Here is a 25,403-nt window from a genome sequence, read left to right as displayed (position 1 = left end):
TTTTTTCATTGATTCTATGAATGTTCCTTTTGGACGTACTTAGATCCCTGTTGGTCATATTATGTTTGGTTGTTCTCTTTCAGCTGGAAAGACCCTGCTGAACCATTGATGCTAGAACAAATCGCAGATCATTGCCATTGCCCTGAAGATGTAATTTTGCATTTCTCATGCCTTCTGTTTTTCGCCAACTTCTACTCATGTATTCAGCGGCAAAGGCAGAGGAGCAACAGTAGAGGATCAATTCGAGAAGGATGCACGGCGGGGACAGACCTGGGACTTCCGATTGGAGCGGAGAAAGACGGACGGCAAGGGAGCTGTGGCCGGCAAGAACGGGACTTGGGGCTCTCGATTGGAGCTGAGGAACGCAGACGGCAAGGGAGTTGTGGCCGACAGGGACGGACGCCGGAGCTGCGAACGGCAGAGGGGCGGAGCGATGGAGGAAGACGACGATCCCAGCGACAAGTTTTTTTCCAAATCAGGGGTAGTTTGGAACTTTTCCTCCTGTTCACCTGGTCGAAGAAATGCCCCAACGACAAATTATAAATATTTTGCCTCGGTTTCCAAAAAAAGGGTACTCCCTCCCTTTATAAAACTAAAAGGGAATGTCATTTTGAAGGTTGCCAAATAAAATTAACCTGGATATATGACATCTACCGAATAACTCAATTTAACCATGGTGAGCATAATAGTGTTTTGTACTGCAAGGTTAATTCCCAAAACGCTAGGAGTACTATGTCATGGAAACCACTAGCTACCTAGCATAACTACACATATAACTAACTGTTGAATATAACCAATTATTAGGGTGAACCTGGATAAAAAAGGGGGTCCTTCCTGGTTCCATGAGAAACAAATAAGAGTTACCAGCAAGTATCAATTGCAAAACATGTCTGTTTAGTTTCTCTTTCTTTTAAAAATAAAATAAAAAACAAGGATATTACAGACAACATTGCAATTGCAAGCACGAACAAACAGAGGATGACTCCTAGCACACGCCAAGAAAATAAGAAAGCAGCTAATCAATAAGCACAGACAAACAAATCTGACATCACAATAAACACTTGCTACATAGCTCAAAATGTTAATAAATTCCCCACCCACCCAAATGGAGATGTTGCGTCACTGACAACACATGTCAGAAACAATACTCACCCAACTCTCCACAGGTATGATGGTAACAGCAGGTTATGATGTTAACAGAAGACAACCGCGGGGAACAGAAAACAGAAGGGGGTACTACAACTGACATAATATATAGTTCATAGACAGTTTTAATAATACAGCTTGTATTATAGACAAGCCGGTAGAGTAGGCGGTGAGATAATGAAGAAAGGAACTCTAGAACAGGGTCTAGAGGGCCATAATAATCCTAAAATAAACAAAAGACAGACAAAGGAAGGGGCAGACCAGCAGACATGATAATCCACTACCCCCTCCACTGATACCCGGCACCAATCGCAGGTCATACAGCTTCCATGCAACCTCATGAAGAAAAAATCACCATGGCATCGTCTTCTTTATGATCTCAAGCATCTTTACTCTGCTTCTTGCTAGGGCATTTCATCAACGGCACCCCTGGTCGTTTAGGTATTCGCTGTGTACCTGGCATGTCAAATTCCACACGTCTTCAGTAATAGTTTGGGAAAGAAGAACTGATCCACAAACAACTAGCGCTAATACAACAATTGTCCTATATTTCCATGCGAAAAGACAACTGAGAAAAGACCAAACTAGCTAAGCATGCAACGCTCGCCCTATATCTTAAATTACATGTCACAGCAGAAGTGTGAATTGTTCTGGTGAGAAATTCACCGTTAGCATCCCCAAATAGCTCGCATTTGACTTGGAGCTGGATGTATATCATCTCCCATCTCAGTGCTATATATCAACATAATGTGTTCAAAACCTCCCTATGTTCCCCCCAAACAAGTCTTGAGATGAATATAGTATCATGACCTAGCATATCTTACGATGGATTATCCACCCTGAACCCCCCAATATCGATGTGTGTGAAATGACGATGCCGTCACCAACTCCACCAGGAAGAACATGGATTAATCTGGTAGTTTAGCATGTATCGCTGGAAGTAACAGAGAGCGAGGCAGGGGTGAAAATAAAGTACAGTCAGTTACCTGGAGCAGTTTGGAGATATGCCGAGATGCTACTTGCGTCGAAGCCCAAGGCTAAACCAAGAGTCCTCTCGGCGCAAAACTCAGCCACTTGCGTGACAGTCTTGGTCTGCATGTCAACAGCAAGCACCCATGCTGTGTGTTCGCTTTGGCGGTAGTCAATCTTGGCGAGCAAGTAAATAATGGCATCATTCTGCAGGCTGACGGTGGGCAGGCCAACGTGGAGAGTCGACAAGGTTGGGAGGGCAGCCGCTGTGGTACCAGAATCAACCCTTATATGGGTGGAATCGAGGTTGCATTCGGTGTGCCAGTCCTTGGGCCAGGACCGATTTGCCTTCTGGATGCTCCATGCCGCGACCTCCCAACGATGGGAGGGGTGTGTAGAGGAGCTTCTGTCGGGGTGAGGCAGCATCTCGACATACTTGATGGTGTTGCCAAGGACCGCAATGTTGCGATGAGACCTTGGATCGCCAGCCCCGACGTTGGGGCGGGGCCTGAGGGGCGGTGGCAGATTCAGGCAGCTGAGCTTGGGGCGTTCGGCAAGCACGTCGCAGAAGATGATGTTGCGGCAGAGATCCACCCAGGCCACGGTGCCCTTGGGTCCTCCAATGGTGAATGTCTTGGTTGTGGAGTGTTTTTGTGGAGATGAATCTATCACCACCGGCTTCTTGCTCCAGGTCTTGGTAGCAGAGTGATAGATGCAGAGCTGAGGAGATTCTTTACCCCAGAAAAAGCGAGCTTGTGCGGCAACGACGAAGTGACCGAACTCTGCCTGTCCATGGGGGTGTAGGTTGCAGGTGCCGGTGCCTTTGTTGGGCTCGCGCATGATGGCGAGCGAGAAGCCGTTGATTTCGTGTTGGGGGCCAGGGTGCGGGAGGTGGTAAAGTTGGCAGTCGCAGGCGTCGTAGACGAAGTATTGGCGATTTCGGAGAAGCTGGGCATCGGTTGGATGCTTACCGGCGACGACGCATAGGAGGACGAGGCCGCCGTCGGTCTCGGTGGCCACGATGAAGGGCGATACGGCGAACTCGGTGTGGTCCATGTGGGTGGCGTGGACGCAGAAGTAGGAGACGAGCGGCGGGGCGACGGCGCAGAAGGTGACCTGGAGTCGGCCCTTGAGCTTGGGGGCCTTCATATCGCAGAAGGCGGTGGTGGCGTTCTTGCGGTCGGCGAAGTAGGCCTTTGGATCGATGAGGACGAAGGGCGGCCGCTTGCCGCCGCCGTCGTCGTCGGGGTAGCCGTAGGCGGGAGGAGCCGGTGGCCACTGCATGTCCTTCTCTTCGCCGCCGCCGTCGGGATAGCCGTAATCGGCCATCGGATCACAAATCGATTGCCTTGTTCAAGCGGGATGGATCACAAATCTTTGCTTCGTCTCGGCGGGTGTGTGCGTGGATGGATTTATTGGGTGGATTGGCACGATCGATCCGTGTTGGGTGGGAAGATGAAATCGAATTGGAGTGGGAGTCGGGGTCAAAGGGGATCAATGAACGCAGGCCTCCGCCGCCTCCTGCTGGTTTTTTTTTTGAGACAACACACGAAGCTTTTTATTGATTCGTCACAATGTTTACAGGGACGAAAGAAAGATCTCCGGGATGGCCTAACCATACACGGCGGCCACCCCCGAAAGATAAAGCATGCTTCGCTAAGTTGTGAGCTTCATAATTTGAGCTCCTAAACTCATGGCTAAACCTACACATATCAAAAGTTGCAGAATGGCTTAATATTTCATGCACAATAGCACCATATGGAGATGCGTCCTCCTTTTTCAGAGAGTCTACTGCCTTCTTGCAATCCGATGCAACATGAATGCGCCTTTGGTACAAGTCCTCCGCAAGTGCAAGGCCTTCTCTGATCGCCATGGCCTCCAGCGTTTCCGGGTCCCCAATATGCTCTATGATCAGCGCCGAAGCTCCCAAAAACAGACCATCTAAACTTCTGCAGATTGCACCCACAGCCCCGAAACGGGCTTGCCTTGGTGCGGCCGCGTCCACATTGATCTTCACGCATCCCGTGGCCGGAGCCTGCCACTGGGTTGGTCTTGCAGCTTTGACTACGGTCCTCCGAGGTTCACTTGCCTTAATATATCTCAAGTCATCAAGAAAGCTTGTGATAAATCCATAAGTAGATTGCGGTGATTGGAAGATGTCCTCATAGATCGCTTTCCTTCTTGCTCGCCAAATTGCCCACATAATAACAATCATGTGTGCAAGCATATCTCCGTTCAACACTCCACTCATAGCAAAAAGCCAATCCTTGGGGTGTTCTTCCACTCTGTCCACGAGATGATGAACCAACTCCTCCGGAGCTAAGGCCCAAACGCTGCTTGACATCGGACACATAAAGAGTGCATGTCTCCAAGAGTCAACCGCCCCGCACAAAGGGCATTTGTCCTCGGTGGCCATATTGCGGTGTTTGAGTAAATCAATAGTGGGCATGGAGTTTCTCGCCAATCTCCAAACGAACATGCGTAGTTTCGATGGAACCTGCATGTGCCAAATAGTACTCCACTTGTCCGCCTCCTGCTGCACAATAGAAGTTCCCGCTTCTCCGCTCAGCCAGGCCTCCCGCTCATGCTTTGTTCTGAGGATCATGCGGTAACAGGACCGAACACTGAAATTTCCTCTTGGTTCTTCCTGCCAAGCCCAAAAGTCCGCAACCTTGCGAGTACACAGTGGTATCTTCAGAATATCGTCGGCATCAAACCGAGCAAAGGTTGCTCGAATCAGCTCCTCTTTCCACGATGCCGTGGTACTATCTATAAGCTCGGAGACCATGATCGGAGGGTTTTGCGTTAGCGATGTGATAGGTCTTCTTACTCCCTCCCTCGGTATCCAATTGTGTCTCCAGATATAAGTGGACTCGCCATCTCCAATCCTCTTCACAGTACCCTGTATCAAAACATCCCGACCGTCAATGATCGAGCGCCAAACCTGAGAAGGGTGTGACCCAAGCTCCGCCTCAAGAATAGAAACCTCCGGGAAATAAACAGCTTTTAAAATCCTGGCACTTAAGCTCAGTTCCCCCGTTAGCAGCCTCCACGCTTGCCGTGCTAGTAGAGCTAAGTTGAAGATCTCCATATCCCGAAATCCCAATCCTCCCAAACTCTTCGGGCTTGTCATAATATCCCAAGCCACCCATGCGGGCTTTCTTCTCCCCTGCTTGCTTCCCCACCAAAACTGTTGTATGATTGAGGTTATATTTTCACAAAGGCCTCTTGGCAACCTGAAACAGGACATAGAATAGACTGGTATCGCTTGGGCCACAGCCTTGATTAACACTTCTTTACCTGCTGAGGACAACAGCTTCTCCATCCATCCTTTGATCTTCTCCCACACCCGGTCTCTCAAGTATTTGAACGTGCCATTTTTCGAACGTCCCACATCGGTTGGCATGCCTAGATAGCGTTCATTCAAAGTCTCCTTGTGCACATGCAAGGTGTTTTTTATTGATTCCTTCAACGTGGCCTGACACGACTTACTGAAGAAAATTGAAGACTTCTCATGATTGATTCTCTGCCCCGAAGCTGCGCAGTAGGTCTCGAGCAAGTTTGATGCCACACCTGCACCCTCTACGTTGGCCTTGAATAGCAACAGGCTATCATCTGCAAACAACAAGTGGTTAACGGTGGGAGCCGTTGGGGCCACTTGAATACCTGCAAACGATGACGAAGAACTTGATTTAAGGAGGCACGAAAGGCCCTCTGCTGCAATCAAGAATAAGTAGGGGGAGATTGGATCTTCTTGTCGGATTCCTCTCGATGGTTGGAACGATTCGAGCTTCTCTCCGTTGAACATTACCGAGAAAGATACCGAAGACACCATGCTCATCACAGTATCAATCCACTGTCCTGCAAACCCAAGTTTAGTCATGATAGCCCTCAGATATGTCCACTCTACCCGAGCATAGGCCTTCATCATGTCCAATTTCAGTGCACAAAAATTATTTGATTTTGATCTAGACCGCTTCATAAAGTGCAGACACTCATAAGCTGAAATTATATTGTCAGTAATTAACCTTCCGGGAACGAAAGCGGACTGCTCCTCAGAGATAATGTCTGGCAGAATGAGTTTCAGTCTATTTGCAATTACCTTGGATGCTATCTTGTATAACACATTGCACAAACTGATAGGTCTATACTGAGATAAAGCAGTGGGGCTTGTTACCTTGGGTATGAGCACCAAAACCGTATCATTGATGCATTCCGGACTCTCCTCCCCCCGGACAATACTCAAGATAATTTTTGTTACCTCCTCTCCACACACATCCCAGTGTCTTTGGTAAAAATGAGCCGGGAAACCATCGGGCCCCGGCGCTTTTGTTGGAAACATCTGAAAGAGGGCGATCTTAACCTCCTCATTCGTATAAGGGGCACACAATGAGGCATTCATCTCTGCTGACACCTTCCTCGGAACATGATCAAGTACTGCATCCATGTTTTGTACACCCTCCGAAGTGTACAGATTGTGATAGAATTCATTGGCCAACGCCCGTAGTTCAGCCGGATCATCAACCACTACCCCAAGGGAATTTTGGAGGGCTTTTATCATGTTTTTCTTCCTTCGGATACTGGCTCGTAGATGAAAAAACTTCGTGTTGCGATCGCCCGCAGTGAGCCATTCTATCCTGGATCTTTGCCTCCACATAACTTCCTCATGATGATACATCTCGATCAAATTTTGGTTTATTTTCAACTCATTATGTGAGGGAGCTATCCTTGCTGGATCGGCCCGCAGATCTTCCAACTCCTTCTTAAGCCTCTTTATTTCCTTCCGGACGCTGCCGAAAGTGTCTCTGCTCCATTTAACTAGGCCCTGTGAGATGGTTTGCAGTTTTTGTTTCAAATCCTCCACCGACAGACATGGAGGGCTAGCTTCCCAATCTGCTAGAACCACATCCTTAAAACCTTCATGTGATTCCCACATCACCTCGTATTTAAAAGATTTCTGTGCTTGCAACCGATCTGTATCTCCGAACTCCACCAAAATCGGTGCGTGATCCGACGTGGCGCATGTGAGATGTGAAACCGAGGCCATAGGAAACTTGTTCATCCATCCCGCATTAGCTAATGCTCTGTCCAACCTGCATCTTGTGTAGCTTCCTCCAACAACTTTTTTCTCAAAGGTCCAAAAGTGCCCCGAGTAGCCCAAATCTTGCAACATGCAAATATCTATAGTATCTCGGAATGCTTGTATTTGAGCATTACTCCGCTGCCCAACCCCCGCATGCTCTTCCGGACGTAACACTTCGTTGAAATCACCCACGCACAACCACGGCAAGGAGCTCAAAGTACTGATATTCTTCAAAACTGTCCAGGTTTGGTGCCTCAAATTTGTTTGTGCTTCCCCATATACACATGTCAGCCTCCACCTATCCTGGTTCTGTTCCTCGACCAAAACATCCAAGTGATAATCAGAGTAACCAAAAATCTCAACATTTATTGAATTATTCCAAAACAGACCAATGCCACCACTTCGGCCCTGACTACTAACAGCATATGCATTATCATAACCCAACGTACCAGCTAAAGCTTCTACCCTATTACCATCTATTTGTGTTTCAACTATGCACAACAGGGTAGGGTTTTATTCGGGCCTCCTGCTACTGGGGGCTAGGGTTTTATTCGGGCCTCCTCCTCCTGACAGCCGCCACTTTGGGCTGCAACTTGGGCCTCCGACCTTAGGCCGCAGCCCAGGGCGAACCATATCCCCTATGTTTTTCTTTTTACCACTTTGGGCTGGGGCGTGGCCCAAGTTGCAGCCCAAAGTGGCGGCTGTCAATCCACCCAATAAATCCATCCACGCACACACCCGCCGAGACGAAGCAACGATTTGTGATCCATCCAGCTTGAACAAGGCAATCGATTTGGGATCCGATGGCCGATTACGGCTATCCCGACGGCGGCGGCGAAGAGGAGGACATGCAGTGGCCACCGGCTCCTCCCGCCTACGGCTACCCCGACGACGACGGCGGCGGCGAGCGGCCGCCCTTCGTCCTCATCGATCCACGCGCCTACTTCGCCGACCGCAAGAACGCCACCACCGCCGTCATCGATATGGAGGCCGGGGCCCCCAATCTCAGGGGCCGACTCCAGGTCACCTTCTGCGCCGTCGCCCCGCCGCTCGTTTCCTACTTCTGCGTCCACGCCACCCACATGGACCACACCGAGTTCCTCGTCGCGCCCTCCATCCTGGCCACCGAGACCGACGGCGGCCTCGCCCTCCTATGCGTCGCCACCGTCGACCCCGTCTATCCGCCCGATCGCGTGCGTCCCCAAAATTGCCAATACTTCGTCTACGACGCCCTCGCCCGCAAACTTCACCAACTCCCGCAACCCGGCTTCCAACACCGACTCAGCGAGCCCTCGCTCACCATCATGCGCAAGCCCAACAAAAGCTCCAAAAACACCAGCAAACACGTCAGCCTACGCCCCCATGTACATGGAGAGGCCGAGGCCGAGGCCGACTTCGTCGTTGCCGCACAATCCTACATTTTCTGGGGTAAAGAATCTCCTCACATCTGCATCTATGACTCTGCTATCAAGACCTGGAGCAACAAGCCGGTGGTGATGGGTTCATCATATCCAGACCACCACCTCCCAAGCAAGACACTCACCATCGGAGGAAGCAATGGCACCGTGGCTTGGGTGGATCTCTGGTACAACATCGTCTTCTGTGACGTTCTCGCCGAACGCCCCAAGCTTCGCTACCTGAAGCTGCCGACCGAACCCTGCGATGGGGGTATCAATCCAAGGTCTCTTCGCGACATTGCGGTCTTTGGCAACACCATCAAGTATGTCGCGATCCTGCATCACCCCGACACAAGTCGTTGGATAGCCACAGCATGGAGCATCAAGAAGGGCCGTCGGTCCTGGCCCAAGGAATGGCACATGGAATGCCAGCTCGATTCCACCCATATAAAGGTTGATGCGGCTGGTAGCGTCGCTACCTTCCCAACCTTGTCGTCTCTTTTCGTTGGCCTCCCCACACTCAGCCTGCAGAATGATGCCATTGTTTACTTCCTCGCCAAGATTGACTTCAGCCCAAGCCAACACACAGCGTGGGTGCTTGCTGTTGACATGAAGAACGAGACTGCTGAGCAGGTGGTGGAGTTCCCTGCTGAGAGGACTTATTGTGTAGCCGAGGGCTACGACGCAAGTAGGATCTCTGCATATCTCCAACCCGCGCCAGGTAACTCACTGTAACCCCTGCCTTGCTGTCTGTTACTTCCAACGATACATGCTAAACTACCAGATTCATGCATGTTCTTCTTTTCTTGGTGGAGTGGGTGACGGCAGCATCATTTCACACACATTGACAGTGTGGGGTTTAGGGTGGATAAACCCACCGAAATTAGATACCATAGGTCATAATACTATCCATCAAGTCAAATGCCAGCAAATTCTTTTAGGGGGAGGGGGTTGCTAACTGTGAATTTCTCACCACAGCCATTCACACTTAATCTTGTGACATGTAGTAATTCATTTATAGGGCGAGCGTTGCACATGCTTATCAAGTTTGGGCTTTTTCAGTAGTCTTTCCGCATGGAGAGTTTTATAGAATAATTAATGCTTGTGTTAGCGCTGGTTGTTTGTGGACCATTTCTTCTTTCCCAAACTATTACTGAAGACATGTGGAATTTGACATGCCAGGTACACAGCAAATGCCTAAATGATCAGGGGTGCCGTTGATGAAATGCCCTAGCAAGAAGCATGCTAAAGATGTTGAGGATCCTAAAGAAGACGACGCCATGATGATTGTTTCTTCATGAGGTTGCATGGATGGAAGCTGTATGACCTGCGATTGGTGCCGGGTATCAGTGGAGGGGGTAGTGGATTATCATGTCTGCTGGTCTGACCCTTCCTTTGCCTGTCTTTTATTTATTTTAGGATTATTATGGCCCTCTAGACCCTGTTCTGGAGTTCCTTTCTTCATTGTCTCACCGCCTACTCTACCCGGCTTGTCTATTATACAAGCTGTATTATTAAAACTCTGTATGAACTATATGTGTTATGTCGGTTGTAGTACCCACCTTCTGTTTTCTGTTGCTCGCGGTTGTCTTCTGTTATGATCATAACCTGTGGAAAGTTGGGTGAGTATTACGGACCTCTAGAACCTGTTCTCGAGTTCCTTTCTTCATTGTCTGGAGACCCTGTTCTAGACATGCCGGTGACGCAAAATTTCCATCTGGGTGGGTGCGGAATTTATCAAAATTTTGAGCTATGTAGGAAGTGTTTATTGTGATACCAGATTTGTTTGCTTGGTTAGCTGCTTTCTTATTTTCTTGGCGTGTGCTAGGAGTCTGCCTGGCTGTGGCTGGGGGCTTGGGATTTTACTGAAGTCGTCATCTGTTTGGTCGTGCTTGCAGTTGGTTAGCTTATCCCGTTGTTGTTGCTGTTTTTTTTTTTGTCTGGAGAAAATCAAGTAAAAGCAGTGTAGTAGACAGTGGCAGATGAATGGAGAAGTATAATGGGAAGCGTGTTGGCTTCTTTTGTTTGGAAGCTGACTCTGCATATGGTAATTCATATGGCATAATGTTGCACGGAAGCTGTATGAACTGAAAATAGTGCTGGGTATCAATTGAGGGGAGTAGTGGATTATCATGTTTCACTGTTATGTTTTGGTATGTCCCTTCTTTTGCCTGTCTTTTGTGTATTTTACTACTAGGATTATGGCCCTCTAAACCCTGTTCAAGGTCACCTTCTGTGTCGTGGCCCGCCGCTCATCTCCTACTTGTTTGTCCCGAACTACTACTAGCAGCGCAGAGGCACGGCGTGCCCTTGCGGGTTTAGCTTATCCAGTTGTTGCTGTTTTTGTCTTGAAAATCAAGTAAAAGCAGTGTAGTTGACAGTGGCAGGGTGAATGAAAAAGTATAATGGGAAGTGCGTTGGGTCATGGTAGGTACTCCCTCCGTCCCAAAATTCTTGTCTTAAATTTGTCTAGATACGGATGTATCAAGTCATGTTTTAGTATTAGTAATTCGTATCTAGACAAATCTAAGACAAGAATTTTGGGACGGAGGGAGTACATTGCATGGGCTACACGGTTGCAGATTAAGGATCACACGGCATTGTAGATGTAAATGAAGAAGAAAGGCTCTGGTGGGATACATTGCATTGGTAGATGATACACAGGTGCAGATAAATAAAAGGGGCCCATTCTATTGGTGATTTGCTTGTTGTGTTTACGCCTTGTCGTTGATTTCAATGGTTCCATTTGAGGTTTTTCTCTCTTGTCCTGGTTGAGTAGCTCCATGAAAATATATACTTGATCGTTTACCCTGCTGAGCATATCATATCCTTCACACTGCCTTTCAACAGAAGAAATATATTTTCAGTCCGGAAGTACAGCTAAAAACGGAGAAACCTATAGCCTACAGTAATCTACACACCTTGGGTGGATGATGTGGCACCAAATACCACTATTATTGCATCGTTCGAATCAGCAGCATGTTTGTTATTCGGTTTGTGTGTGTGTGTGTGGGGGGGGGGGGGGGGGGGGGGGGGGTCATGGGTAGACGCACGGCGGTGCAAAGTTCCCTAGATTCATGCACATTGTCGAGTACAGAAATAATGATCCAAAGAAAACAAGGTAATATGAAGTAGTGACGGACCAGGAACAGAGTGGCTGGGTGAGCCAATGTAGACAAATTTCAGAAATTAATCCTTCCAGGACTTACTTTTGTTCTCAACCCCGTTACTTCGCAGCAAAACTGAGAAAGCTACAGTGCAATCTTACTTGCATAGAATTTTGCCACTTCACAGCAGAACACTAACCTGAACTTTGTACTGAATTTCGCACTGAAAGCCAAAATGAAGGCAGCACAACTCCATCACCAAAACTCACAGCATACCCAAATCTTGTTCTTGAAAAGAAACACAAATATGGTATTATAATACGAAAGGCAACAAAATCTTTAATCTGAATGCCAAAATACCATACTTCGAGTGGGTGTTTGGTGTTTTCATATAAAGTCAGGGTGAATCAGGTTAAGCAACGGCTCGATGAACATCATGTCAACTCCAGCAGTGATTTCATCAATGTTGGTCTGCACAAACCTAGTGTTTACTTTCTCTTGCTACTTCATGTGCCAAAACAATTTATTACCATCGCTGTCTCAGTAAATGTTTCTAATCAAAATAATTAGCTATGAACAAAGCAAACTTTTGTATGCAGATCAGGCTAGTGGATATGCTATTTGCAGCGGATGCCAGCTTACTGAGATATCTTCTACGGTAATAGTACAAGAAGTTGAACTGACGGGTGACCAGAACCTACACAATTTTCATACAAAGGAAGGAACTAAAGTCTAATTCACGCAGTCGTGTTTAACCAAGTTTGATTGTAGACGTAGTGTTCATTGTGCTCATCCACAACATGCAGACAAAAACTAAGATAATATTGTGAAATAACATAGATCCGAATTATTTTTTATGGTAAATTACATTCCAACGAAACAAATGGGAATAGGTTGATCATTATATCTTGCCATGCTTATCTTGGGCAGAAAACTAAAGTCAATTAAAAAAGCGGGGAGGTGATCTAACATATCTGAGTGAGTGATAGAGTTACCTCAAAAGCTATATATTTCCCCACTCCTGTCACTGGTTCCAAAATCCCAAGCTCTATATTCCTGACACGTGGACTTGAGCACATCCTGTGTAGTCGAAGGCGGGAGAAAATTCAGTTAAGAACAACTATATTGTGATACTCCATCTATGTTGTTCTATGTCGTTGTTAGTTGTTGCTTCATCTATATTGCCGAGTATATTGTGACAGTCTGAATGTTTACCCTTTAGGTGTGCCTAGTGATGAACCATGGATTTCAGTGTCCACCTTCTTCAGTGGTGATCCAGAACAGATGAGAGAACCAAATATGGGGGCAAGCCATGATGTTCAGCACCACGAGCACACGTCATCGCTCAGGATGCCGCAGTCTTACTTATGAAGCAAGCACTTAGAATTCTTAAATGGCAACTCTTCAGGAATGAGAGCATATCATGGCCTTGCACATTGCCTTTCAACAGAAATATATCTTCAGTCTGGAAGCACGAGTAAAATGGAGAAAAAATAGCCTACAATATTATTATACACTCCTCCAGTGGATGTGGCACCAAATACCACAACATTCAACAGGCAATAGGGCAGCTATTATTGTATCGCTTGAATATGATGTATGTCTGTTCTTTGGTTGCCTGCAGGAGGGGGGGGGGGGGGTTCACCTGCAAGGGGCAGACTCCGGTGCATAGATCTTTATGGCAGCGCTCATCAGAGATGTGTCGTGGTCACTGGGGGAACGACGACGTTGCCCGCTTCAATGGGCGATGCGGACCGCTTCCCACCCCGCGCCTTGGCAGGTGCCTCCATCTCACGATGGCACGGCTCAAGGATGAGTCCCAACACGTGTTGTGCAGTTGACCTCAAGGTCGAGATGCTCTCCAACCTCAACCAACTCTCCACGTCCAGCCACCGGAGTAGCTTCTCTAATGTAGGAGGGATCCAGGAGATGAATAGGGCACCACCTCAGTAGGAGCCGAGGAGGGGTGTCGATACCTTTAGCTAAGCTAAACTACTATTGGATCTCACATGTGAAATGATATTTAAGACCAAGCCCTTGTGATGTGATGGACAGACTCAACCATAAGCTTAGAATATGATCGTCTCGCTAAGTTCACTTTACAGTAGCTTTCGTAATGTCAAGTATGTGTTCTTTAGACCATGAGATCATGCCATTCCCAGATAACGGAGGAATAGCTTGTGTGCTATCAAACATCACTTCATAACTGGGTGATCATAAAGATGTCCTACAATTATCTCCGAAGGTATTTGTTGAGTTGCATGGATTGTGACTGGGATTTGTCACTCCATGTGACGAATAGATATCTCTTGGCCCTCTCGGTAATATAACATCACAAGAAGCTTACAAGCATGTGACAAATGAGTTTAGTCATGGTCATGCGCAAGTTTGCCCTGACTGCCTCAGCCCTCTCATGGCCATCGCAGACGCTGTCATCTTCAAAAATTGATCAATGTGGTGCTCTGCACCATAGCTGCACGTAGAACATACGGTTATGGCGCATGATTTTTGAAAAGTTTCGGAGGTTCTAGACATTCCTTCTTGGTTATGCTGTTGAGCCATTTATGCCATGTTAATCACAAATTTGCATCTGATAGATGATCGACACATATTGCGAATGTCAATTCACTACCCAAGTTCATTTGAGATCCCTTGAGACCCAACAGTATTCCCCTAGATCTACTATACGAGCAGGAAGGGAATACTAAGGAAAGTCAAGACACTAGTAGAAAAAGGGTCATCTGTCCCGGTTGGTGAGGGCCTTTTGTCCCGGTTTTTGAACCGGGACTAAAGGGTCGTTACTAATGCCGTAGCCCTTTAGTCCCGGTTCTTACACGAACCGGGACAGATGGGCCTCCACGTGGCCGGTGTGGCGAGCCCAGGCAGGAGGGTCTTTGGTCCCGGTTGGTGGCACCAACTGGGACCAATAGGCATCCACGCGTCAGGGTTTTTGTTTTTTTTTTTCTGAAAGGGTGGTGGATTTGAGGGTTTTGTCTGGTTAATTAAGGTGTTTCATATATTGTGTTAGGTTGCTAATTAATTAATAGAGAGAAGTGTCCTCTCTTATCTTCGTGCTTGGTCGACGCTAGGTACTATACATAGAGAGGCCCTCGACACGCTAGCTAGTAAGAAAATGAAGGAAACGATTAAGTACAGAAGTTCGTCATGCATAGCGAAAGAAGTGATCGACCTCTCCTTCTCTGAGAGATTGGTCGAACAACAAGTTTTCGTATTATCTATCCGACGCTATTGGCTACATACATATACAATATGTAAGATCTCTTACAATCCCCTAGCATTTGAAATCAACTTCCACATGGTATTCTTCGGCTTTATTGATGACGTGGTCAAGAAAGAATCCCGCCAATTCCTATTGAATTGCTTTCATGCAATCTTGTGGTAGGAGTTCATTCTGCATCTGCCACGTCTAATTTGAAGAAGGGGGTTAATACATATATATGAATGAAACTCAACAGAAATGATGGTGTAATAAAGTGAAATATTATTGCTTACGCACTTCATATTGTCTTTTAGAGTAGCCCCGCTTATTTTTCAAAGTCGCGTTGTAAATGAACTCACACACGTAGTATCCACAGTAATCATTCCCTTATTCCTGCTACAAGCACTTTACGAGAAATAGAGGTCAATCAAACTGATAATGAAGCATTATAAATGGCATTGATGAAAGTAGCTATAGAATCAACGGGAGATGCGCGCAACTAGCTAGCTAGTAATACTTACTTTCGGGTATGAATATCGCAGCTCCTTCGGCAGTCCCGGAGCTTCTGCGGTGAACTGTTTCCAAACCATGCAAGACAAAGAAAATAATAATTATTACTTGAGATATTAGGAAATGAACAAAAAGTTGCCGATATGGTGCGATAATGATCGATTGAACTTACTTGTTGAGAATTTTAGTCATGTCCGCATAGGTTTCGGGATCTTTTCGTCTCGAGTCTAAGACGGTTAGTAGTCCCCGCTCAAGCTTAATCTTCAGGAGAATATAGTGGAAGCTGCGCACGCATGCATAGCTCATCAATTACATTACTATAATCTCGCTCGAGTAATAAGGGAAACCGAATATGCACACGACAGTAACACTCACTTGAAGTTGTAAGAAAAGAGTATTAAATCTTTCTTTTGATTTATTAACAATGATTTGAGCAAGTTGGCCTCGGCCTCTTCGGCGTTTCTTTGTAACCTGAAATTCATCTATGAGATTTGTCTTAATGAACCCAATATCATACATTTCTGCTTTTCTGCACTCGACGATCTTTAATCTGCATAATATAGTGAGGATAATTATAAATACATGCAATGAAAGAGCTGAGCTATATATAGAGACTTAATGACAGAAGTAGTACTTACAGACAGTAGCAAGTAACTGTTAATTTATCGAGGGCCTTTTGATTGAAGAACTGGAAGAACTCCTCAAATGGAACATGCAACAGATCAGTTCCAACAAGGTCGTGCTCCTCTTAAAATTCTCAGATACAAAGTATTCGTCCCACCAGACTCTCTGCAGGTTTTCATGTACCAATTATGTAATCTTCGCATCATCATTGTTAGAGATTTTTCATCTTTGATGAGAGGCTTCCCGTACTCATATCTGTGTTCGTACACCTCCAAGAAATCATAATGTACATCGTCGGGCTGGTAATCTCCAAGATTGATATAACCGGGCACCATCCCCGGAGCATTAGCGACGATGTCGCTAGACACATTGAGCGGGGAGAACGATTGATTTGCTTGTTTGCCGAGCTGGGCAATTTTTTTCCCAGCTGCTCGTTCTTTTAACCTTTGATCACTAACAATACTTCCCGACCGCGACGCTTCCATATATGCCTTTGCAGTAATGCGCTCATAGTTGGTTTTCGACGGAGACTTTGGTGGTTTCCTCAAGGCATCGATAGTGCGCTTTGCTTTCACCGCATCTACCTTCTCCTCTGGCGGTGGATGTCTCTTTGCTTTCAACCCTTCAAAGAAGTCCTTCACTTCGGTCCGCGCGATCTTCGCATTTTCCTCTGGGGTCCTCTCGTACGGTAACTTCTCTAGAGGCTTGAGAGGTGGACCGTATCTTTATTACCTTCAGCCTCTTGTTGTACTGCTAGACGCCGGAGCAGACGAAGCAGCTGCGGCTGTCTTCTTTCGTGCTTGCTTACGAGGCAGAGGAGAAGGACTACGACGCGCCGGAGCAGCCGTGGCGGCGGCGGGTCTCTTCCGCCCTTGCTGGCCAGGCAGAGAAGGAGGAGGCTGGTGGCTGCTCGGGCGTGCCGGCGCAGGCGGCGAAGGAGGCGGAGTGCCGCCACGTGCCGGAGAAGGAGGCTGAGTGCATTGCATCCATCTTGATCTTGTGATCATCGACGACATCCGCAACATGCAACTCCAATATCATCTTCTCCTCCTCAATTTTTTTTATTTTTTCTTCAAGAAATTATTTTCTTCTTCAACTAAATTTAACCTCTCAACAATAGGGTCAGTTGGAATTTCCGGTTCACATACCTCCTAGATAAATAAAATCTATGTCACGTTGGTCGGCATAATTTTCATAAACAATAAATGAACCAATAGTTATAAAGATAATATATACCACATCCGAATAATAGACAGGACGAGGGCCGACGGGGGCGGATACCAAAACCATCGCACTATATAATAACAAGCAATAAAATAGTAAGAAAATTAGACAATGATCTATCTAAAGTAAGAATTTTTTTTCTTTCAGAAAGAAGATAAGAACAAGAGGCTCACCACGGTGGTGCCGGCGACGAGATCGGCGCGGACGATCGACGGCGGTGAAGACGGGAATAGGATGTGACGGGCTGCTAAACCTAGACAAATCTCGAGGAAAATGGAGCTTTGAGGTCAAGCTTCGAGAGGAGAAAGCTTAACTAGTGTGGCTCGGGCATTTCATCGAACACCTCATGTGCATAGGAGGTGAGCTAGAGCACCACAAAGCCCTCCCCTCGCCGGCCAGAGAAAAATAGAGCACTGGAGTGCTCTGCTCGCGGGCGAGGGGTATATATAGGCACCTCATTGGTCCCGGTTCATGGCATGAACTGGTACTAAAGGGCAGCCTGTGGTCCCGGTTGGTGCCACCAACCGGGACCAATGATGGTGGGCGAGGAGCGAGACCCATCGGTCCCGGTTCGTCCCACGAACCGGGACCAAAGGGGCCAGACGAACCGGGACCAATGCCCCCACGAGGCCAGGCAGGCCCCTGGCCTCATGAACCGGGACCAGTGCCCCCATGGGTCCCGGTTCTGGACTGAACCGGGACTAATGGGCTGACCCGGCCTGAACCAAAGCCCTCTTTTCTACTAGTGAGACCACCACAGAGGCTACTTAAACGGGAGAAAAAACATTATTGTTATTAGTCTCCATCGAGACTATAAACTCTAAATTTGCTCACTGCATAACTAAGAGGAAACGGTGCTTAGCCAGGTCACCAAGACCTGTACTATTCACAAAATCATGCATTAGTCAAACTTCATTTGGAAACATTTAAGAGTATTGTGTCTTATTGAAGATACATCATAAACTTTCTTCACATTTGCTTTCTCTTAGGTTTATCAGGAACTATCAGACAGTCCATATGACTATCCAAATTCCCATCATCATGAGAAAGCTCGTCATTTGCAAGAGGTCTTCACAAAAACCTTGCAGTGAGTTTGTGGACAAACTATTGGGATCAGTATCCTCCATAGGTGTCAACGGCGTTTTTCTTTTAAGAATGGTAATAGCATTATCCAATTCATAAGCTTTAATTTAATTAATTAATGGAGGCTGCAATTTGATAATAATCACGACCAAGAGAAATACCTAAACTATTGACTTTAGATCAAATTACAGTATGTGAAAAAGATAAAACTGACTTCAATCGAAGTATTAAAAGACGGTCGTGGTTTCGATGTTGCGCAACTTTGCCTAACAATGAGCACAACTTTCAATACTTTAATATGTAAAGAAGATGTAGTACACTTCTCCATTGTTTATATACGCACTTTGTGTTACAACGAATGACTTCTCCTTGATTTATTTGTACACGGAGATGATGGACCTTCTTAGGGGTCCACACAAGTCGAAGAGAGATACATAAGCAGGAAACAAGTCTGATCAATTAGTTTCCCATGTCCTCGAGCAGCTGCCTCTCTATCGGTTGATGCACGGAGCCAATGATACTTGTCCACATATGTATAGATACATAATACAACATGAAACAGAAGGGGTATTTTCACGGCTTAGATCAGATATTGACTCCGATCTTGTCTCCTCCTGCCAGGCAGCATCCTCAGTTAGATAGGTCTGCCTTGGGGCACAATCTTGTCCTTGATCCACATGTAAATAGGCACTAGGAAGAAGTATGTGGCGCATATTGTCCCAATGAGGAACCGAAAGAAGACGAAGATGGGGTTCACATGTGGCTTGCTAACATCCTCAGCCTTTGGACCAAGCTGTACAAGATGAAAATGTAGGGTAATTAAGATGGGAATCATCTAGTTATAATGGGACCTGATGAGTAAAGCGACATCCCCTGTCTAATTATAGAGAGTAGCTGCGTTAGTTACTTTTTATTATTTGCTTCTGTGTCGATTCTCTCTGTCCTGCTGTGTCTATCCTCTTTTCTTTCTAAGGGCACGGCTGATATGCATTCATTTCTAGGTTTTGGTGTGCCCGGCCCTGCCGCCGGTGGCACCATCCGGATATTGCACCGTGGGTCATTTTGGTGGACGGGATAACTAGCATTTTTTTGTAGAGAATTCGCTACAGGGTCTTGTGCTTGCACATTATTGATTATTTCCTTTTCGTTGCAACAAACAAACATATGTGATTAATGCCTGACTGATAATTTTCTTTCTAGACGCTGGCGTGCGCTACCTGCGACCGGGTGGCACCATCCAGATGTAGCACTGTTGATTGCTTTGGTGGATGGGACAACTAGCGTTTTTGTCGTACTAAATTCACTACGGGACAATGTGCTTGCACATAACCGATAATTTTCTTCCCGTTACAATGCAAGAGCATATGTGCTAGTTTGATTTAAAGAGAGTACCTGTAAGGGGGAGTCCCCACTTTGTTTCTTGATGCCTGTGACACAGCACCCTATGACCAGGCCATGCCTACGGGCACCGCGGTACCACTTTGGCCCGATTCTGGTGAGCTCGACATCCTTGAAGCCGGCCCCCTCGAACCACTTGATGTACTCTTCCTCCGTGGGGAAGAGCATCCACATGTCGGCGAAGAAGCGAGATAGCCAGAACGTCGGGCGCACGGGGCCTATCATACAAGCCACACCGTCGGCGCTGAGGACCCTGTAGGCCTCCCTGATCCCCCGCTGCGGATCAGGCCAATACTCAATGCTGCCATGCATGGAGGCCAAAATCAAGAACTCAGACGAATCGATCATTGGATGTGTCAACGTAAAGTCTAAGGAGAGGAGATTGTCCATAACCGACCTGCCAGCGGAGACGTATCGGTCAAAGGTGTCGGTGGGGAAGGGGAGGTCCTCGGCGTCACCCTCCATGATCTTGATGCCCCTGAGGGCCTTCTTCTTTCTGGCCTTGTCGAGTTGGTGCGGCGACTGGTCGAGCAGCGTCACGTTCTCGGGGTCGACATACCGGACGACGCCGAGCGTGGTGAAGCCAGTGCCACCACCGACGTCGACCACCTTGAGGGCGCGGCTATGGAGGCGGGCATGCTCCAGGGAGATGTCGCGCATGTCCTCGGTGTACTGGCCTGGGTTGAACACATGGTCGTAGCCGAAGGAGATGAAGCTGTAGAACCAGAGGGCCTCCTTCTTGTGCTGGATCAGCCGGAGTGGCTTGGTGGAACCCATGGCCAATCGTTGCTCTGGCCGGACAGCAAGCAAGCGGATGATGGATGTTTAGAATGGGAGGGCATCTATTTATACTGCTAGTACGACATAGTAATCCTATAGCTACAATAATCGTTGCTCCATGCTCTAAGGCTGGTCATAGTGGGGTGTTACTACCTCTATAGTGAATAGTAACATATATGTAGTGTCATGCATCACTTCATTTATTACTTCATAGACTCATTTAGCATTGGAAACCGCTAGATGATGGTAACATATTATGTTACTCTATTTGTCTCTCTCCTCATTAACTACTTGACACATCATCATTTTTGCTTATGTGGCATCTATGTTACTACTTATGTTACTCCCACTATAACCAGCCTTGCTTTGACTAAGCCTGCCTAGTACAATAATGACGCATTTAGTCTCGATGGCACCAGATACGGTTCCTCCGTTTTCAAAACAATAATTTCGCCCTAAGTTAACTCATGGATAGATTTATGGAAGGAAAAATTATACTACGTCCACTGTTATTTTTGATAAAGGATATTTTCACCCACATGTTATGTATTTAGAAATATACATAGAGAAACAAAAAAGGAAAATCCACATATATGGATAGTGTATTTTTTTGCTTTTTTGTTTTTGTCACACCATTAACTCATGCTGAATTTGTTTTTTTATTTCTCAAAGTGTATTTGAATTCGAATCTGAATTTTTTAGGGATAGCCGGCCGTCACCGCCCAAAAAGCTAGGGTTCTCCGCCTCCCGCCGGCGCCGGCGCCGGTCCGTCCCGTCTCCGGTGGCCTTAGGGCCATGGAGGCGGAGTGGATCTCGGCCCTTGCCGGTGGGAGGGCTCCGTTTTTAGATCTTTTTTCAAGCTTTGTTAGGGTTTGTGTCCTGCTCAGGAAGACGAGACGGCGGCGACTCCCTGAAGATGGAATAAAGGTCTCCCCGCCTAGCCCCCGTTCCGGTGATGCGTCGAGCATCATCGGTGGGCGTGTGGAGGTGTGTCTCCGACGGATCTGTCTTTGGTGAATTTGCTCAGATCTGTTCGTCGTTTGTTTTCGTTCATGTGTCTTCAGGTTGGTTCCTTCTGATCTACACTCTTCATCCGCGGCGGTTGCTATTCTGGTGCGTTGGTTTTATGGGACCTTAGCACGACGACTTCCCGACTGTCTACTACAACAAGGTTTGCCCGGCTCCGACGAGGGAGGGGCGATGACAGCGGCGCGCCTTCGGCTCGCTTCAGTGCTTATAGTCGTCGCTAGGTGGTCTATGGATCTGGATGTAATCTTTATTATTTCTAGTGTTCATTGTACTACCATGATTGAAGAAGAATAGATTGGAAATTTTTCCCGCAAAAAAAAAGTAATGAGGTCGAGAAGCTCTGAAGGACCCATCTCCTTCTCTGGTTCCAGTAGTCCCCTTCTTCGCAAAAAATGCTAATGGTGCTCGAGCATCTTGGAGCTCGTTTTCAAAATACAATTTTCTACAACCCAGAAACAGTTGATTTTTTTTTGTGCACACACGCACACATGTATATTACGTATGTGCAAACTTTCATAACAGTATACTTTCACATGTGGCATATAAAAAAACAAGTACGTGTTTTCAAAATGGGCCCTTTCTTTGTTGTTAGGCTGAAATTTTGTTTTTTTGTACAGCCTACAAATCATACTATTTTCAAACAATTATTCACATGTTCGTGCTGAACGCATGTAGGTTTCCATGAATTTTTTTTAAAATTCTTTGAAACTTTTAAATATGTCTTTTGAACTTTTTAAAATACCGGGCTCCAAGGAGCTCGGTCACAGAAGTCAGCACTCCCTTCTTCGTCCGCTCTACGCACAGAAGCTGGATATTGCACATTTACACTCCTCAGCTGTCACATCGTGGGTCTCCATCGTTCCTTAATTCTGTCTTAAATAATGGGAGAGAAACACGTAACCAGATGGAGGAAAGCGCTCCTGGGGCTGCTACCCGCCATTATTCCAATTTATTAGTGACTGCAATCATGTACATTGGTTGGTAAGTTGATTTTATTTAGAGTATTTATTCCACATCGTTTAGAGAAGGCAATAGAACATGTTAGTACAAGAATTAGAAAAAGTAGGGTTGAGAATTAGTTGATCTGGAATGTACGAGAGGCGAAAAAGCAGGCGTGGCCGCTGGTTCAGCGGCGGGAGAGCGAAGGGACCCCGGATATGAGGCCTAGACGTGTACATAGTAGGGTAGATTTCTTTTGTAGCGTCGGCAAGGTGGTGGTGGTGGCGGGGGCGCAGTGGAGTAAATTGGCTGGAGCTTCTTCCCCATCTCAGCGACGTCGCGTGCGGCGGTGCCGACGAGCTTCCGGCGTTATCTGCTCCTAGATCCGTCGATTCGGTGGGCGCCCGTTCTCCAGGTGTGGTCGCTGTTGCGGAGGCGGCGACCAGCTACAGGATAATTTGTCCCTCGCCTCCATCTACGTCATGACAAGGATGTTCCTGTTCTTGTTGTGGGAGTTCTGGGGGTGGTGCGGTGAGGTGCTGGTGCCTGGCGTTGGTCGATCTCGTCGGCTGTTCAAGTGGATCTCAGCGGCGTGTCGTCGCCAACATTGTGCAACGAAGGTTGGCCTTCCACTCCTTCCAGTGTGCTGGTCTTCTCAGGCCGAGGCTGTTGACTTTCCGTCTGCGTACAATCCGGCTGCGGAATCCAAGATTACATCGCTGTGCGGGAGCGACGGCAGCGGAAGCGGCGGCGCGCCAGCAGCCCGCGATGGATGCAGGGGTAGGCCGGTTCCCCAGGGACCTGGTTTCTATTTCTTGTTTTGTGGGGGTGTCATGTACAATTGTTTTGTGATAATATAATTCTGAGGTCCTTTCGCAAAAATAATGTACGCGAATACCCTTCTTGAAGGCCATGTCGCGGTTCCTCTTTGTTCTCCTTTATGCTTTGAGGGAAACCTTGGTCCTAGGATCGAGTGGTGGCGACACTTTGGTTTCGTATCCTTTCCTTTATGAAGGCACCATCTTGGAAAGGGCCCCGAAAGCTCATGTAGTTTGCTTGGAGTAGTAGGGTGCGAATTTTTAGCGAACAGGCGACTTGGATCATGGAATCGTGGCCGTCCTGATGGCCCTCATGATCCGTGTGTGTCAATTGGCTGTCCCTCAGAGCAAGTACAATAGTGAATTTATAGCCTGCTTACATGAGAATGTAGTGCAACGTTAAAAAAAATTAGACTCCTGGGTACCTTGTTCGATTAGCAGGGATACATTAGTAATAAGCATCACAACAGCAGCGGGTGCTACTTAAACATTCCACGGAACAGCGAGTAAAAACATTTGTAAACAGAACTACCATGTAGGGTGGCATTAAAAAACAACATTATTCCTTGAAGGTTTCTGAAAACCGGCGACCTAGAGGCATCATGTCAATGTCGGGCGCCCTTGATGCACACAAAATGCATAGCGACGAGATTCAAAACTAGAAAGGCAATGAATTGGATTTGAGGTGGTTGGCTGCTGGTTGGTGAATTTAGACATAGCACACAAGATGACCTACCACCATGTGGCTATAGAACACCGTGAACTTAGTGACTGACATACATCCCAAACAAAGGAGAGTACGAGAGGATAAAGCTTGCAATACATTGTGGCTAATATAGTGGTTATGAAGGAGAGAGATGTGAAAAAATAAGGAAAGTTGGCTCCCATATGAGGGCCTAGCTATATGTGCATTTTTAGGCAAATACAATAAATATTAAAAAAGAGAAAAAGAGAAGATAAGAAAAAATAATAATATAATTAGCCAACATTATAGCCAACACTATAATATACGTAACTATAGTGTTGGCCATACATAATTTGACACATTCATATAGTCAGCAGTCCGCTATACCGGCTATACTATTAATCATGCTCTCAGCCAGGCGTGGTAGGGATAGCCACTAGGTTGCGTAGGTAAACACTAGTGGCACAACTGTGTATCTCCAGGACCAGTGTCTGGCTTGTGTTCTTCGTAGCACAGGCATGCAATTAAAATAATTAAACCTACTAAGGTACACTGTGCATGCCTTGGTCACATGTTTGATGGAGAAAGGTCAATGAGTGGTGGTGGAGGTGAGTGGTGAAAAGTTCAGACTTCACCTCACCATGTAGCTTCAAAAATAATTCAGAGCATGGATCCATGTTAAAGATTAATCCACTTTGTAATTAGTCAGCATTGTGTCATTAATCCTATTTTTAATTAATCCAATGATGAATTGGGAGGTTCTCCAGTGAGTAATTGTTCACCTGCAGATTGTGATTTTGGCATGATTATGGCATGTAATAAATGATAAGTGAAAAATGTTACTACTACTAGGGTAGTAATCAAGCGAAAGTATTATCAGGAAAAAAGCTTCCCTTTTCAATTATTCGTCAATCTTAAGTACTCTCTCTGTCCGGGTTTATGTCAAATTTTGTGTTTGTGTCAAATTTTGACACAAACCATCTTCATATTTGTGTCAAATTTTGAATGTAAATTTAGTTAATAAAATTTCAGTTTTATTTATTAAATTAAACATGATATCATTCAAAACTTCTTTTGAATACAAATCCAATGATATAGAAATGTTAATGTTAAATATATGTTGTTAATTAAATCTATGGAGGACTTGCAAACGGAGCAAGTGGCACTGATTGACTATTTTAAATCTTCCCTTTTCAGCTGTTGGTCAATCATAAGTAGTACACGGATTGACGATTTTCAAATTATCTCTTTTCAATTTACTGTATTAACAGGATCACTTAAATTTTATTGCTAATAATTTAACTCATAAAATCCATGAAGTATCTTTTCTATATATTGTAACAACAGAATCACCTAAATCTGATCGATAATAATTTTACACAACATACCAA

General features: G+C 46.2%; 3 protein-coding genes across 3 annotated transcripts; 1 reads left to right on the top strand and 2 right to left on the bottom strand.

Moving 5' to 3' along the window:
• Positions 1-1,067: 1,067 nt before the first annotated feature.
• Positions 1,068-3,735, bottom strand: LOC123082477 (uncharacterized). The gene is made up of 2 exons (XM_044504806.1): positions 2,133-3,735; positions 1,068-1,602 (listed from the first exon to the last, which is right to left on the bottom strand). The coding sequence occupies exons 1-2, from the start codon at positions 3,442-3,444 to the stop codon at positions 1,526-1,528; spliced, it is 1,389 nt and encodes a 462-aa protein (XP_044360741.1). The 5' UTR covers positions 3,445-3,735; the 3' UTR covers positions 1,068-1,525.
• A 4,204-nt stretch (positions 3,736-7,939) lies between these two features.
• On the top strand, positions 7,940-10,168 carry LOC123082476 (uncharacterized). Its single transcript, XM_044504805.1, has 2 exons — positions 7,940-9,316; positions 9,778-10,168. The coding sequence occupies exons 1-2, from the start codon at positions 8,002-8,004 to the stop codon at positions 9,798-9,800; spliced, it is 1,338 nt and encodes a 445-aa protein (XP_044360740.1). The 5' UTR covers positions 7,940-8,001; the 3' UTR covers positions 9,801-10,168.
• An 8,468-nt stretch (positions 10,169-18,636) lies between these two features.
• On the bottom strand, positions 18,637-20,574 carry LOC123087377 (2-methyl-6-phytyl-1,4-hydroquinone methyltransferase 2, chloroplastic). Its single transcript, XM_044509381.1, has 3 exons — positions 20,159-20,574; positions 19,756-20,062; positions 18,637-19,156 (listed from the first exon to the last, which is right to left on the bottom strand). Exons 1-3 carry the CDS (start codon positions 20,536-20,538, stop codon positions 18,998-19,000), a joined length of 846 nt encoding a protein of 281 aa, XP_044365316.1. The 5' UTR covers positions 20,539-20,574; the 3' UTR covers positions 18,637-18,997.
• Between the last annotated feature and the right edge of the window lie 4,829 nt (positions 20,575-25,403).

This window comes from Triticum aestivum, chromosome 4A, assembly GCF_018294505.1.
Source record: "Triticum aestivum cultivar Chinese Spring chromosome 4A, IWGSC CS RefSeq v2.1, whole genome shotgun sequence".
NCBI lineage: Eukaryota > Viridiplantae > Streptophyta > Magnoliopsida > Poales > Poaceae > Triticum > Triticum aestivum.
The sequence above is the reverse complement of the archived record's forward strand: the minus strand, read 5'-3'. Positions and strand labels throughout refer to the sequence as shown.

Excerpts from the sequence above, each read along its gene's own strand:
- LOC123082477 (XM_044504806.1), bottom strand. The coding sequence starts at position 3,444 with ATGGCCGATTACGGCTATCCCGACGGCGGCGGCGAAGAGAAGGACATG. Across the intron at positions 1,603-2,132 it reads ATATCTCCAAACTGCTCCAG|GTACACAGCGAATACCTAAA; the intron begins GTAACTGACTGT and ends TTGACATGCCAG.
- LOC123082476 (XM_044504805.1), top strand. The coding sequence starts at position 8,002 with ATGGCCGATTACGGCTATCCCGACGGCGGCGGCGAAGAGGAGGACATG. Across the intron at positions 9,317-9,777 it reads ATATCTCCAACCCGCGCCAG|GTACACAGCAAATGCCTAAA; the intron begins GTAACTCACTGT and ends TTGACATGCCAG.
- LOC123087377 (XM_044509381.1), bottom strand. The coding sequence starts at position 20,538 with ATGGGTTCCACCAAGCCACTCCGGCTGATCCAGCACAAGAAGGAGGCC. Across the intron at positions 20,063-20,158 it reads CGATACGTCTCCGCTGGCAG|CATTGAGTATTGGCCTGATC; the intron begins GTCGGTTATGGA and ends CATGCATGGCAG. Across the intron at positions 19,157-19,755 it reads GTGGGGACTCCCCCTTACAG|CTTGGTCCAAAGGCTGAGGA; the intron begins GTACTCTCTTTA and ends CATCTTGTACAG.